At 33.3% G+C, this 15,000-nt stretch overlaps 2 protein-coding genes and 1 long non-coding RNA gene across 7 annotated transcripts in view; 2 read left to right on the forward strand and 1 right to left on the reverse strand.

Moving 5' to 3' along the window:
- Window positions 1-557: 557 nt before the first annotated feature.
- LOC125651952 (uncharacterized) lies at window positions 558-3,045 on the forward strand. The gene is made up of 4 exons (XR_008796834.1): window positions 558-785; window positions 1,392-1,526; window positions 1,706-1,816; window positions 2,007-3,045. It is a non-coding gene; the product is annotated as an uncharacterized LOC125651952 (long non-coding RNA).
- On the reverse strand, window positions 2,953-4,780 carry LOC130047997 (uncharacterized). Of its 2 annotated transcripts, none has more exons than XM_056143927.1 (4): window positions 4,529-4,780; window positions 4,101-4,234; window positions 3,613-3,851; window positions 2,953-3,275 (listed from the first exon to the last, which is right to left on the reverse strand). In XM_056143927.1, exons 2-4 carry the CDS (start codon window positions 4,180-4,182, stop codon window positions 3,264-3,266), a joined length of 333 nt encoding a protein of 110 aa, XP_055999902.1. In that variant the 5' UTR covers window positions 4,183-4,234; window positions 4,529-4,780; the 3' UTR covers window positions 2,953-3,263. The 2 variants fall into 2 exon arrangements, with proteins under 2 accessions (XP_055999902.1, XP_055999901.1); XM_056143926.1 differs by having other exon boundaries at window positions 4,505-4,780.
- Window positions 4,781-9,103: 4,323 nt separating this feature from the next.
- Window positions 9,104-15,000, forward strand: part of LOC125655981 (G2 and S phase-expressed protein 1-like) — a 21,694-nt gene continuing 15,797 nt past the window's right edge. For 2 of the 4 annotated variants that reach the window (XM_048886528.2, XM_048886532.2), the window contains exons 1-3: window positions 9,104-9,158; window positions 12,297-12,405; window positions 14,526-14,675. In XM_048886528.2, coding sequence (XP_048742485.1) covers window positions 12,399-12,405; window positions 14,526-14,675 — 157 coding nt within the window. In that variant the 5' untranslated portion in view covers window positions 9,104-9,158; window positions 12,297-12,398. Of the gene's footprint in view, window positions 9,159-12,279; window positions 12,406-14,525; window positions 14,676-15,000 lie in introns of those variants that run through there. The other 2 variants (XM_056143928.1, XM_056143929.1) reach the window with 1 other exon arrangement.

Consider the following 15,000-nt stretch of genomic DNA (forward strand, 5'->3'; position numbering starts at 1 on the left):
CACTCAACAATAGTAACAAATTCCCCATACACCTATGTCATCCTGTGCATTAGGCCTTGTGCCAGTTCACAGAAACCCAGCCCACACGGTCTATTAGTTCTAGGTCTACCTCCACATTCACTCTGTCAACGTCTACTGTCCGTGTCTCAGGTGAAATAAGTGCCTTCAATGTCCATGAGACTCGAGTTCTTGCACGCGTGGAAAACGAAAGTCTAGCCATGTCCATAATTATATCCACCAACAAAAACCACTTGAAATCTCTCTTCACACACTCGTCATTAAATAACTGCTCAATTAATATCAATATCAATGCTCCTCTAAGAAAAAAACCGTGCAGTTGTGGATTCATATTCTGATTAGGTCTGTCAAAATGCTTCGCGCTGATGGACTGTCGAGTTACGTCACGCATCACCCTGATTATTGATTTATTCAAAGAGGACTAACTCTAATACAATTAACTTATACACTCGTCGGCCGATTTTTTGTCGGCAACGTAGTTGCCAAAATGAGGGTCGTAGAATTCGATTCTGGTGTTATTTTTAATGTACAGCGAAAAACTAATAGGGTCTGTAAGTCTCGTTTGGTTTCACTTTCGGTTTTACTACTTCCGGGTACAACAACGTGTGGAATATATACAGTCGTAACAGAGAGTCGGTGCTAATATGTAATTTGGTGTATTGTTAAGCGATCGGCTGCATACATGAGACTGGGAAAACTCTGCCATGTAGTTTATTTAAGTTCCTAGTCGATGCTACAGTAAGGAAGCGGTGGATACAAAGATGTAGGTACGTAATATTATCATAATTCAACGAATAATCATGTCAAATTAACACACGTGTGTATAAACTGACAGAATATACTGGACGTGTTGTTTAGATAAATCAGAGGGGGAGTAGGCCTACAAAAGATTTTGACAGACGAACTGATAAAAATAAAATAATGGGAAAAGAAATTACATGTACTAAAATTTCATAAATGGGGGGGGGGGGGGGGGGGGTGGGGTGGTAAAGTTTCTCTTCGTTTATTGATTTCAACATTTATCAACATATTTTACTACATAATTCCCTTTTGCCTGAAAAGGGGAAGGGACACTAATTTATTGTATCAATATAGAAAAAATAACCTTGCTAGGAAAAGGTTGACAGGATACCCTTGATACTACTTGCCTTTATATAGGTTCCTGCATGATTAAATATTGTATTGTGTTTCAAGAGAACTGGCATATATCTTTATTGTATAATTATATAAAAGTGACACATGGCCTTGATAAGAATGATTGTAACACTCATATCCTGTGCTTATTTCAGAAACTATAACTTACATTTGTTGTGTAGTGAGCCATTTTAAGTCAATAAAAACATCAATTTATGGTATATTACTTTTTTTCATAGATACAAAGTTACGAAACCTGCTGAAGCAGAATCATTTGCTTCAAACGTACATGTAGGAACCGAAGTTGATACTGCTACCAATATATCTGTACCAGACAACAATGATACAGCATCAAACCCTCAACATTTAAAAAGGTACAGTGTACGATACAAGTATTGTCAATACCAGATATTAGTACATCAAACCAGGAAGTTACAGTGGTTGTTAAGTTTAGTGTCAGGTGGTTTTCTGTATTTTCTTCATTCTCATTTCAGTGTTATCTAAATTTATATGCACACCAAATTTTATAATGGTATTGTTTTTGTTCTGATAGCTTCCCTTGAAGACTAGGATGTTGTAAACTTGCAGTGAGAAATATACCTGCATAATTAAAGGAAACCATCCATGACCATTGGGAACATCATAATTGAAAGACCCTGGAAAGGTATGTTTTAGCGGTTCTTTAAGGAAAAATGAACAATGCACTTTCTATACACTGACTAGTTATCAGATTTCACAATATTCAATTACCTAGTAATTTTTTTTTGGGGGGGGGGGGGGGGAGGTATAAATGTTGCTGTATACACCATTTTGTGTGAATATTTTTTAATATATTCATGAAATTTTGTTTGAAGGGATCATGAACACTGTTGGGAGTGTCCATTCAACTGAAATATCAAAGCCAGAAGAATTGAAGATTGCAATGGATGCAACAGAAGAGACCTAATATGAGCAAATTGATATGAATAGTCAGTCTTTCGCTTACAGTAATTACAAGAGTCGCCACAAAGGAAAGACTTTAATATGTATTACACCTAATGCAGCTCATTTCCAATTGTGTATGCTGGATACAAATCTGATTTGGCAATTGTGAACCATTGTGGCATTTTAGAGAAGTTGCAAGTTGGTGATATATTCCTGGCGGACAAAGGATTTTGTATATTTGACAAACTTCCAAATGACATGACATTTAATATCCCATTCTTTCTTACAAATAAATCCCACTTCTCAAAAGAGGATCACAACTTTGCTATAAAATTTCCAGATGCAGAATCCATGTTGAATGGGAAAATGAGAGAATATTTTTTTTTTAAAAATTCCTCAGCCATATTCTGTCATAGTATAGATATTGATCTGACAAAATATTTCAGCTTTGTGTGGCCCATGTGGTTTTGTAGGTTCCCCTTTTGAAGGAGATTGCAGATAAATCCTACAAATTTATTAGATTAATTGCATGTATATATATGCTCATACCTGCCACATTGAATTTTTAAAGTTAAAAGTAATGAATATCATATTTATGCAATATAACTTTTCTACATATTTATATAAATATAAAGCCTTTTATATTCATATGAAGCCTTTTGGAACGTCTCCATCAGAATGAAATATTCTCGAGAGGGACGTTAAACAATTTACAATCAAACATAAAGCCTTTTGTTCTCCTGAAGGTTTTCAAATCTGCATTATTAAAAAAGAAGTAAAATCCATTGTTTTTAGTGAATGCATGTAATTCAATGATTTTCGTAAAGCTGGACACTGTGTCTATACAAATTTTGGTTCATCTAAAATAAAAAAAACTCTGTCTATAATGTTTATTCAATAAATATACATGTAATTACATAACTTTGATAGATGCACCACTGATATCATAATAAAGTATATGTACATGTGGTTATGTGTGTGTGTTCTAGACTGCAAAAATACTTTATTATTATAATTAAACTCTATCACGCTTAAAAAGTTGACCATAATACATCTTTGTCAATGTATTTGAGTGTCACTAGGAATCCACACTAGCAAATCACAGCATTGGGTGTCTTTCAGGTGTTGTTGTCCTTGAATCTGATGCCAATATTCATATTTTGTTTTAATGGGCAGCGAACCATCTCTTACATCACATTCTAAAATGGCAATTGTCATTACATGTATTGATAAAATATACATGATTTACAAGTGGTCGGATTAGTGGTGAAAGTATTATACTGCAATATGCATACTTCTTTTGACATAGATGTACTGCAGTATTCAAAACTTGATGCAAGTAAAGTTTATAAAGAACATTAGCAGTTCAATATCACAATGAAGTCGAAGTAGTATTTGTATTTCATTCATAAAATGTTACTTTAAAGTTATAATAAACTTGGATACATCCATAATAATATATATGAATACATATATGTACAGCTAATGTACATGTATTAGGTACACATAATTGTTCAATCTATAATGCTGACTTACTAAGAGGGAAATCCCAACATTTGCACAGGCCTCTTTAATTGTCATTGTTCGAGCTGAAAATGGGCACTTAGCCTCAATTAAGAATTTCAGGGGTTGCTGAAAATGGCCTACTGCCCTTCGGAATGAGGATGCAGTTAATTCCTCCATTGTTGTTGTGACCTTTGACTGTGCCGACTTTGGATGTTTTATCCAACTACTGGCGTATTTTACATTGAACAGTTTTATTTGCCTTCTTATATCTGAAAAATTCCAATATATCTACATGTAAAAATTTTATTTTCACAGTTTGAACCCATTTATTACTTACTTTGGGTATAGATAAGTTTATTCCAATTTGGGCCCAGAGGGCATAACAGCAAGACAGTTTATAAAGAAAGAAATTTCTAAAAAGAAAGAAAGTTTACAACATATAATCTAATAATTATTATAATCATAATAAATATAGATCCAAACATGTATTGACATTATTTTATCTTTAAATTGTGTACCTGCCTTTGAAAAGTTGCTGCCATATGAAGATCGACACTTATACTGCCCCACTATGGGCATACTGGCATCAGACATCCACATTAATGATGACTGCACAATACACAACACCTTTATCCTCAGATTCAAGGCATATCTATAAAATAATTTTCAAATATTAAACAATCAACCCATCTGTGATGTAACTGATATAGATATTTACATTTAATGAGCTTTGTATATTGAATATGTATACAACTGTACACTGCAGGTACGTACATGTAGTATCGTTGCCCCCCCCCCCCCCCCCCCCCCCCCCCCTTCTGATCGTACAAAGCAAGTTTTATGCATAATCCGTTTTTATTTTCAATTGGAATGATTTGGGAATATAAAAACGTATCGTACATCTCATTGCGCTTTTACCAACCTGCTCTTTATCTGCAAGACGTACCTTCGTCGATGCTTGTACACTGGCGGTTATTACACGTAATTCGTCAAACACGAAGCGAAGAATCCTCGACCACTCCACTAATGCTTCAATTCCCATGTTTATCTCGTTAAACTTCCACATAATCGATTGATAACGCTATATCTAACGTATACCACTCTCTACACAGTGCAATCTGAGATGTTGATGTACCCGGAAGTTAATAATCTCGCTAATTCTCGGCAATCACATGACGAGACTTACAGACCCTATTATCTGTATTTTTAATTTTTCAAATCAAAATCATATTGGAATGTAAATTTTTCCAGATAATGGCATATGATTTTATGTGCACAAATTGTATACATTCAGCATCTTGTGAAAAGTTGGTGTGATTTATCTATATTCCTAGGAGTTAAAATTCTATGCAAGATAATTTTGGTCAAGGAATACTCTTTATCTGTCTAGACCGCATAAAAAAGTAAGCCTGAGTGAAAAATACTCCAATTTATTTCATAAAAACTATACCTTATCTAACAAAGTAATAAAACAACTAATGTAAACTAACTATAATATATCATTAACAAAGTTTTGCAAGCCAGCTGATAAAATAATAAAAGAAAACTAATAATCTGTGTCCAGTGTATCCAATACCGCAAAGAAAAAACTAACTAAATAAACATAAATATCACTAAATATGTCAATCTTACAGAGTTTTTTTCTGTAAGGAGGTCTAATGCATTGTGATCACAATTTTTCAAACTGAAGTACATCATTGTGGTAAATATAAAATCAGAAATATTTTCTTCGTCATTTTAAAGTTCATCCCATCTGGTTAACTCGGTAGATTAAGGCATCAGGCTGGTTATCTGTATATTGCGTGTTCAAGTTGCATGGATTTTTTCTTTTTTCCATAATGAATTTACTCTAGAATTGCAAATCTTTTGCTACAGTGGGCAAAATTTTAAAATTGCAACAGCACAACTTTCTTACATCTTTCCTATAGCATTTACACTCATGGCAGCTTTAACTATTAAAAGTGTTAGACCTCCTTAAAGTACAATTGACAAATAAACATGATGTACTGCAGAAAAATGAAATGCAGTACATATATACAAGTCAGATTATGTTGCATAGATAATTGAAACTTCCGTAATGGCGAAGAAGTAGGACAATGTATTTTTGGGGGAAAGTTGGCAATGATGTAACGAAAGATCATTATAAATTCCTTTCTAAATATGTGATATGTATGCATTAATTAATAATTTTCGGTCAAAAAGATCACAATTTTTCTGCATACACAACTTGAGAAAAAGAAAGTCTAGCCCGGGGGTTCAAAGTGTGCATAAATACAACAGAGCATTTTTTACTGCATTCATGACAAATTAATTACAATGTACATCATAAAATTACAATATGAATGAATAATTTATGAGGAATTCAAAAGATAATTTCTTCTATCTCATTCTGACAAAATAAGTAAATGTACAAAATACAATGATAGAAAAGGGATCATGCATGGAATGTTTATATCATCTTATTCTTTAAGTTTGAATTCAGATGCATCACAACCGCTAGCCTGTCTCACACTGTTCTAGTTCTGCCAGTCACTCAGATCTAAAATTGAAATTAGAAATGTATTATCATTATATGCAATATAGCTGGATGTCTTTTTTTTTTAAAAACCTTTCATCAGTTGGATTTCAGTAAGTCTTGTGCTACAATGAACACTTGATTCATCAAACAGATTTAATCCTCTACATACATCTTAACCCTCCCAATTTACATAGGTGTATCCTGCAAATAAGCCTAACCTCCTACTACTGGAAGTCGAGAGATGTAAATCTCCCACAAAAGCTTCTCTCTCTCTCTCTCTCTCTCTCAATTTCCCTCTTTATTAAATGCTTGAATTTACAAACCAATTATTTACATTGGTTTATTAACCAATAGAGGGTGCAGCATTCGGGTTATACAAACCCATTGTTTCATAAATGCATGTTACTGAGTCTCTGGATTTATAATAATTATATTATACTTGTATCACTATTTACAAGCTGGAGTACTATTGATGACAGAAGATATCTTTTAGGGGGAGAAGAGGTGAACACTTTAAAACAAAATTAGAAGTTTTTAAATAAAAAGAAGAAATTTCTTATGCTAGTAGCTTATGAGTTTAGAGTGTGGTATCTCGGAAATACTAGTTTTTATGTTGAGAAAATAATGTGCCATACAATATTCGAAGTAGTCTATAATGATTGAACTCCAATCCATGGATTCAAATCATTCATTTGGGAAAGGGCCTTCTGCAAATTATGTGCCAGCAGTGTTGGATCTGGTGAATTGAATAAGTTTTAAGACATGCAGAGATACTTAATTTATAAATTAATTAATAAATTTTCCCCAGTTTTAGTTTTAATTGTTTAATGTGAAAGAGAAAGATTTCTCTCGAAGTAGTCATCTGATGTTTAAATGCATGCAGGCAATTCCCTTTAACTTTCCCAAATGCTGTGTACAAGAACTAAACATACCATGATCATAATAACTATCTATCGATTCTTCTTCTTTTCTTTCTTTGGTTTCTGCCTGTTGTGTTGACTTGGTGTTGCTGACTGAGCAGGTTGCTTAACATCCTCATCAGTGTCCTACAGAACAAGAACTTCGGGTTAACTTGTTGCTTGAGAGACGGGAAAGTGATAAGTCCACTGAGCAATCTAAGACAAAAACTGTCATACAGGATCTTTTAAAAATTATTTAGTTCATTTAATTTATAAGACTGTTCAGATCAGAAAATAGTTGGATGTTGGTGATTATGTCTCTTAAAGAGTACTTGGCTGACACTAAATATTAGTGGTTTAGAATAGTGGTTTAATACAAACTGTTACAGAGCTCCAGATAAGGTGCGTATCAGCGTAAATACTCATTAAATTTGACCAAATACGCATTAAAGTTTAAAATCAGGCGTACAATTACGCAATCATGAATGTAAATACGCTTTACACTCCTAAAGTAATGCATAGAGGTAACTCAAAACAACTGTATAAGCCTAATTGTTATACTTCTTTCTTAAATAAACAAGTAGGGTGCGGTCGAAAGCACATACATGCAACTTATATTTTCAATCGTAAACGATTGATTGTTGCTACAGCCATGGCACAGGAAATGGTACCGACAAACGATATATATTTCTTCTGTTAAACTTACTAAGTTTTTACTGAAAGGTCGCTACTGCAGCATATTGTCTCGCTAACTATTTGAAAGTATTTGCAAGAATAGGAGTCACGCATTTATTTACCCACTTCCGTCACAAATGCACTCGTTTTACACAGATGGAGGAAGACCAATTCTTGGTTAACAGTACAAGGTGATGGGAATCCGACAGTAATTTGTAATGAAAACAAAGTGCAAAAATATATATGGGCAGAATTAGGATCGTTTAAATTTAAAAAAAAAAATGCTATAGAGAGTCACAAAACCTTTAGACTTTGAAACTGATATTTTTTTGTTTAAAATGCTTTTAGTTTCTCGGTTATAACAGTTTTATTTACAATATGACAAATAGTTTTGTTGTTTGTTTGGTGTTTATGATTTTTTTTCAATACTCTACAATCACAGGGGCTTCTTATCCATTTTGTTCTCAATCTATGTTATATATTTATATAGATTGAGGAAAAAATGGATAAGAAGCCCCTGTGGTACAATAAATGATTGTACATATGTATATTCACGGGTGAAAATCCTTTGTAGTTCTTTTTATTATAAACTCTTCATTGTCATTGGGATTTTGAAATTTATTGTTGAGGTATTACATTTTGATATGCCAGACACTCCATCTCATAATATTTGATTATATTTAGACTAAGTGATTAAATTCTGTATTAGTGGCAAACAGCAAAGATAATCAATAAATTAACAAAATACTCTTTTGACTTTGGTAAAAATTATCTGGAGCTCTGGACTATTACATTTCAAATGCAGGCCAGTTGAGGCCAATTCATTTAGTCAACACAATGTGCAGTATGTCAGTTTAGAGATACAAAGTAGGACAGATGTGTGATATGTCAGTTTAGAGATACAAAGTAGGACAGATGTGTGATATGTCAGTTTAGAGATACAAAGTAGGACAGCTGTGTGATATGTCAGTTTAGAGATACAAAGTAGGACAGATGTGCAGCATGTCAGTTTACTCCAGCCTGCGGTTGCTTTACCTCACAAAAACCGGGTGTATTTTCCTTTGTGGATAATTATGAATAAATTTACCTGCTCTGATTCACTCTTGGGTATAAATATTACGGCCATGATACATATAATTTGGAAAATTGCCCCAATAAATAAACCATAATGAAGAATGTTTTCAAACAGAGTGGGTTCTTCTATCTCGATCGCCATATTTGTTGTCAGACCGGTTTCCAGATTTACGACATTTGGAATAGGACGAACTTTACGTTTCTTACAGGGAATATGGCAGAATTGAATGTTGAAGTATTGACAATAGACGTAGGGTGATTTTGTAAACTGATTAATTGACTATCAAAGCTGTAGCATCTATTGTCGTAAAATAGAATTCCGCGATAACCAATAGAAATGCTTGTTACACTTCCTGCCAAAATTTGAAAGACTACCTCCAACGAAGTGGGAAATTCGAACAAAATAAAAAGTAAGCATGCTTAATACTTGACAATTTTGGTGTGGTAAAGTTTTATAAAAATCTGTTATTTAGAGCAGTTTAAATAGAAGTTCATATATCTTTGATGATATATGCTAGGCCATTAGACTCTTTCAAAATAGTGTATGTCGCCATGATTGTCGTATGCTGGAACAGACTGCACTTTAATTTAAAGTTTGATGTACAAGTGATTTATCATATTGAACTTGTTACAATCATTTGTTTGTTGTTCTAAATAGTTGATTAGCTTGAAGTCTTTGTATATTCTGCTGCACCTGTGCACAGGTATTTTACATCGCATGGGAAGTCTGATAGCAATGTGTACGTACCCAATCATTGGGCCAATGAACAGGTCCAGTCCAAAGACTATTTCTACCTATGTAGCTACGTAGGTATTTAAACCTGCTCAGGGTAGCTATTTTCACCTACTTTTTCCGTCACTTGCATTTTGTGGCCAAACGCAGGAATGGCGCAATATGGTGTGTACCAAATTTCTTGATCCACTTACACTGACGATGAATGTACTACAAAAATATTGGACAAAAAATTATTACTTTCTAACCTTTTAAATTTTCATCAATAACTACACCCAGTTCCATTTTCTAGGAGCTTAGGATCAAAGCTATGTGATAAGAAGTCTAGAATGTCTTACAAATCTGTATTAATTCTAAAATTTACTTTCATGCATTTTTACATTAAAGGTCTTTGAGGCGATTTTTCATGCATTTCTACATTCTCCACCCTCGTAAAGTATTCAAATTTGCACTCCGACTTTTGCCGTGCACATGCACAACATGATACATAAAACGACTGACCTGACCTGTTTAAAAGATGCGCCTTAATTATTATTTATTAATATTCTGATAAACAGGTAAAAATAGGTAGAAGTAGCTACTTTAAGTAGGTTTAAATACATAGGTAGCTATTTTAAAATAGCTACGTAGGTAGAAATGGTCTTTGGACTGGACCTAATGAACAGATAAAATCAAGTATCAGGAGAACTCGTACCCAGGAGAACTCGTACCCAGAAATTTGGGTACGAGTTCTCCTGGAGAAGTCGTACCCAGGTACGAGTTCTCCAAGAGAAGTCATACCCATCAATATCTGGGTACGAGTTCTCCTGGGGGAAAAACTCCGTCATTTTACCAAATAGAAATGTGGGTACGAGTTCTCCTAGTGAAAAACTTTGTCAATTTTATTATAAAAATCTGGGTATGAGTTCTCCAGGAGAAAAACTGCCATTTCTGTCCTAAAAATCTGGGTACGAGTTCTCCTGGACAAAAAACTTTGTCATTTTATCAAATGGAAATCTGTATACGAGTTCTCCTGGAGAAAAACTTGGTCATTTCTGTCATAAAAATCTAGGTACAAGTTCTCCAGGAGAGAAAAACTTATTTTAAAATTTAGAAATATGGGTAAGAGTTCTCCTGGAGAAATAGAAAACTTAGTATAAATGAATTAAAATCTAGGTACAGGTTCTCCTGGAGAAAAAATACCTTGTCATTTTATTAAATGGATTCTCCTGGAGAAAACCTGTCTTTTCTGTCATAAAACTGGGTAGGGGAATCTCCTGGAGAAAAACTTTGTCATTTTATCAAATGGAAATCTGTATACGAGTTCTCCTGGAGAAAAACTTGGTCATTTCTGTCATAAAAATCTAGGTACAAGTTCTCCAGGAGAGAAAAACTTATTTTAAAATTTAGAAATATGGGTAAGAGTTCTCCTGGAGAAATAGAAAACTTAGTATAAATGAATTAAAATCTAGGTACAGGTTCTCCTGGAGAAAAAATACCTTGTCATTTTATTAAATGGATTCTCCTGGAGAAAACCTGTCTTTTCTGTCATAAAACTGGGTAGGGGAATCTCCTGGAGAAAAACTTTGTCATTTTATCAAATGGAAATCTGGTAAGACTTCTCCTGGAGAAAAACTATTTCATTATATGGTAATCGAAATTTTGATACGAGTTTATCTCATTAAGAATTGTACAATTTTAGGTATTGAAATCTGGGTACGATTTCTCCTTGAAAAAATCGAGGATTTCATATATTATGTACATAATTTACTATGCCCATGCCTTTCAATTGAATAAAAAAATATACACTGATCGTACTTGTTTGTTGGTGGGTTTTTTTTCTTTCTTTTGAATTGCTTTTTGGCATGAGATGATAATTATTGTAATTAAACACTAATTTTAAACCTCCGACATATTATTTTTGTAGCGTACCTCTATTTTCCGGTTAGTGCACATTGAGGAGAACTCGTACCCAGATTTATATGATAATATGACAAAGTTTTTCCACCAGAATTCATACTGAGATAAAATTTCCATTTGATAAACTGACAATTTTTTTTTCTCCAGGAGAACTCGTACCCAGATTTTAAGGACAGAAAAGATGACGTTTTTCTCCTGAAGAACTCGCACCCAGATTTTTATAATAAATTTGACAAAGTTTTTCTCTAGAACTCGTACCCACATTTCTATTTGGTAAAATGACAAATTTTTTCTCCAGGAGAACTGGTACCCAGATATTGATGGGTACGAGTTCTCCAGAAGTCTAAAATCATTTTAATGTATTTTGTGAAACTTGCAAAAAAATTATCAAGGGTTAAACTTGCAAAGACATTCTCAAAAGTCAAATTACATGAACTGCAAGTATAACATGTTTTAAGTATATTTTTGTCCTGTAATGGACATCACATTTTTTTTTCTTTTTCAAATTGTCTGATTCCAAATTATAAGAAAGTGGCAACAACATTTTGGTCACTCTGTTCTGAGCAGTGTATGTTTCTTGTCAAACCATATGTGTGCGCAGAATCATTTATGAAAAATTTCATAATTTGGACAATAAAGCACATTTTTGTATCATTTTTCTTTCAACAATTAAGATGGACAACTTCATTAACAAGTATTCATATTGTTAACTACATTTATATATCTTTGTAAAAATATCTTTTTTTATTTGCAAAGCTGTTCAATGAAATATACTTTAAGAATTAACATGATTAAAGTTTTAAAAGAATATATTTTAAAATCTCTAGACTGAATTTTAAGATTTAGAATTGGTGGGGTTGATTTAAGGTCAAAACTATACATATTTATAGTAAGTAATTTTTCTTTACTCATTCAGGTTGCCAAGTAAAAGTGAAAGAATAAAAATCCAGAGCCTGATTGAAGTGCCTGCAAGTTTTCATGTGTTTGTCTCCAACTATTGTGATATTCTTATCAAGTTATGGAAGGTATCTTTTTTTCATTTTTAAGTTGACCATTGTATTAACACTGCGCTTGTAAGATTAATCACTGATATTAGATCTCTATCACACACTTACAGAATTCAATGTAGGTTTGATGTGCTGTTTATACAAGGACCCATGTCAAAGAAGACACATAGTGGCATTTCATGCCTGTATTGACCAAGCTTGCCTGCTAAGGCTAATATTGAACATGCATTGAAGCCCTTAACTGTTTTAATGATATATGATCACAAGTATAAATGTATTTATTAGTATAATTGTTTTCACATTGAATTCTAGCTATCTTTCTATTGTGACATGTTTCTGCACTGTAATATCACATGCAATAACACCGCATCTCTGTAACGTTGTACAGGGCATGTCAGTTCACATCAAGATTTAGCTGATCATATTCAATTCACATTTCTCCGATTGCTGATAGCTGTATTTTACAGACACCACACTGTAATGACAAGACACATCCTGTTGATTTAATGATATTTACATCTGCCAATGTTTTGTCATAATAAACGTTTGATTTTTCATAAGTTAGATTCTCTTTCCAAATAGGAGAGTTTTGAGTTACTACCAGAACACTGTTTTATTCTGAATTTAGACACTGCAGTCACATGATTTCAAAGTTTTATTTGCCCTCTATACTTCCCATTCCGACTATAAATATTCAAGTATAATGTTTAGTATGGGTTCTCAAACACAATATAATGTGCTGCCAATGGCTGTTACACTGATGAAAGAAGAAGTGGGCACAAGGACATTCAAGCAGGAGTGACAGCTATCACCCCAATAATTTTGCAGAGAGAATGGGGGTGAATTTATAAAATTTGTAACGGTGAATGCAACAACAACGAGTGGAGTGGTAAAGTTTAATTTAATTTTAGGATACTTTTGAAGGGTTACAGAACTATTAGCACTGAAATCTATCTGTGGTCTATTCTAAGTAGCTGTATTTTCAACTGCATGATATGTAAATTAAATTTTTAATTTCATAATGTGTCATCAGGTTAATGCCAAAAAGAAATAATATATCGAGATGCTGATGGAAATTGATATAGCCCCCCTCCCCCACCGTTTATCCCAATCCTCCCTGACCCTAATGTAAAATACCTTTTAAAGCCCTTGAGATGTATGGTTATAAGGCAGAGGTTAAGTTTTTTCGATTCCCAACAGAGATAAGGGACCCAAAAAGTAAGTGAGTTTGGCTGACTTAGTCAGAAAGCTCATGATTGCATTACCTGCTAGGACACCACGGGGTAAATGCTAAAAATCATAGTTGAATTACACAACAGGTCTGTAATTTATCTCACTTTCTTGTGAAAGATTAAGAATTTCTGCAACATGTAGACTAGATGTGTTCATAAAAATCTGTTCCCCTTCTCCGTGCTGTTGGCTGGTACTATGTCAAGAAGTATTTCTGTTGCAAGTTCTACCTTGCAAACAGAGATGCATGTAACATTCAGTTTTTCCGATATTTTGTTGACGCTTTGGTACATTTGATGTAAAAATCTGGCATGTTTTTAAAAAAAAATTCTGTTGAGAATAACCATGCAAGAAAACCAGAAATTCATAGGGCTAATAAAATATGTGAATATGTCTAAATTTGGGGTAAGAAAAGGTGTTCCTGGTGGCAGTAACTCATAAGTCTTCTCTTATACAAACTGTCCATTGTTTTTATAGCCCCATGATATAAATAACATTGACATTTATTCCTTATAATATGCATGTTAAATTTGTAAACAGATCGTTTGATCATTAGTAATTCAGAGAGTTATTTCCCATACTTCATCCACAGACAATTCATTAAATGATATAATACTGAACATATTAATAACATGATTGAGCACCTCATAGTGAAAAAATTAATTGGAAGATGAGATATATTGTATTTGGACTGTATGTCTACTTTACCAACTTTAAAGTTAGATTTCAATACAAAATGTGAAAACAAGTTTGGTTTTTTTTTTCCATATGTCAAATTTATGTTGCACTTGGTGGTGAAAAGTCAATTCAAAATTCCCTAAAAATGGTCAATTTGGAGTAGAGATAAACCTCTATCTTTTTGTGTCTCTGTCTTCTTCAAATGTTGACAATTCATCATATCTTTCTAGCTTGTGGAATTTTAATTGATCTGAGTGAACCAGTAGAAACCAGCCCACCAAAGCCTGTTCAGTGTAAAAGCCCCAGCCAATCAGAAAGCAGAAACAATAGTACAGAGACCAATGAGAAAAGGTTGGAGGAAGATGACAACTCGTTAGCTGGTTAGTGTTAGCAGGGGCTTCATTAATATAAATGCCTAATTAAAACAGGGAGAAACTTCTCATGTGGGTACTCATTAATGTACAAATACTATTATAAGTGGGATTGTAGAGAGACTCAAACTTAGAAATTTTTCGATTTTTGAACCTTGCTGTCAATTTCAAAATCGATAATTGATGAAATGCTGAAATACCTTAATTTTCAATGAAATTCCTTATTCTTTGGATGAATTTTACTGTAGGATTCATTTTTTTTTATGGAAATGAAAAGCAGTATAGAAAAGAAAATAGTGATTTAATTTCAGATATATCAAAAATGTGATATTCA

The sequence above is a fragment of the Ostrea edulis genome, chromosome 7 (genome assembly GCF_947568905.1).
Source record: "Ostrea edulis chromosome 7, xbOstEdul1.1, whole genome shotgun sequence".
NCBI classification, from domain to species: domain Eukaryota; kingdom Metazoa; phylum Mollusca; class Bivalvia; order Ostreida; family Ostreidae; genus Ostrea; species Ostrea edulis.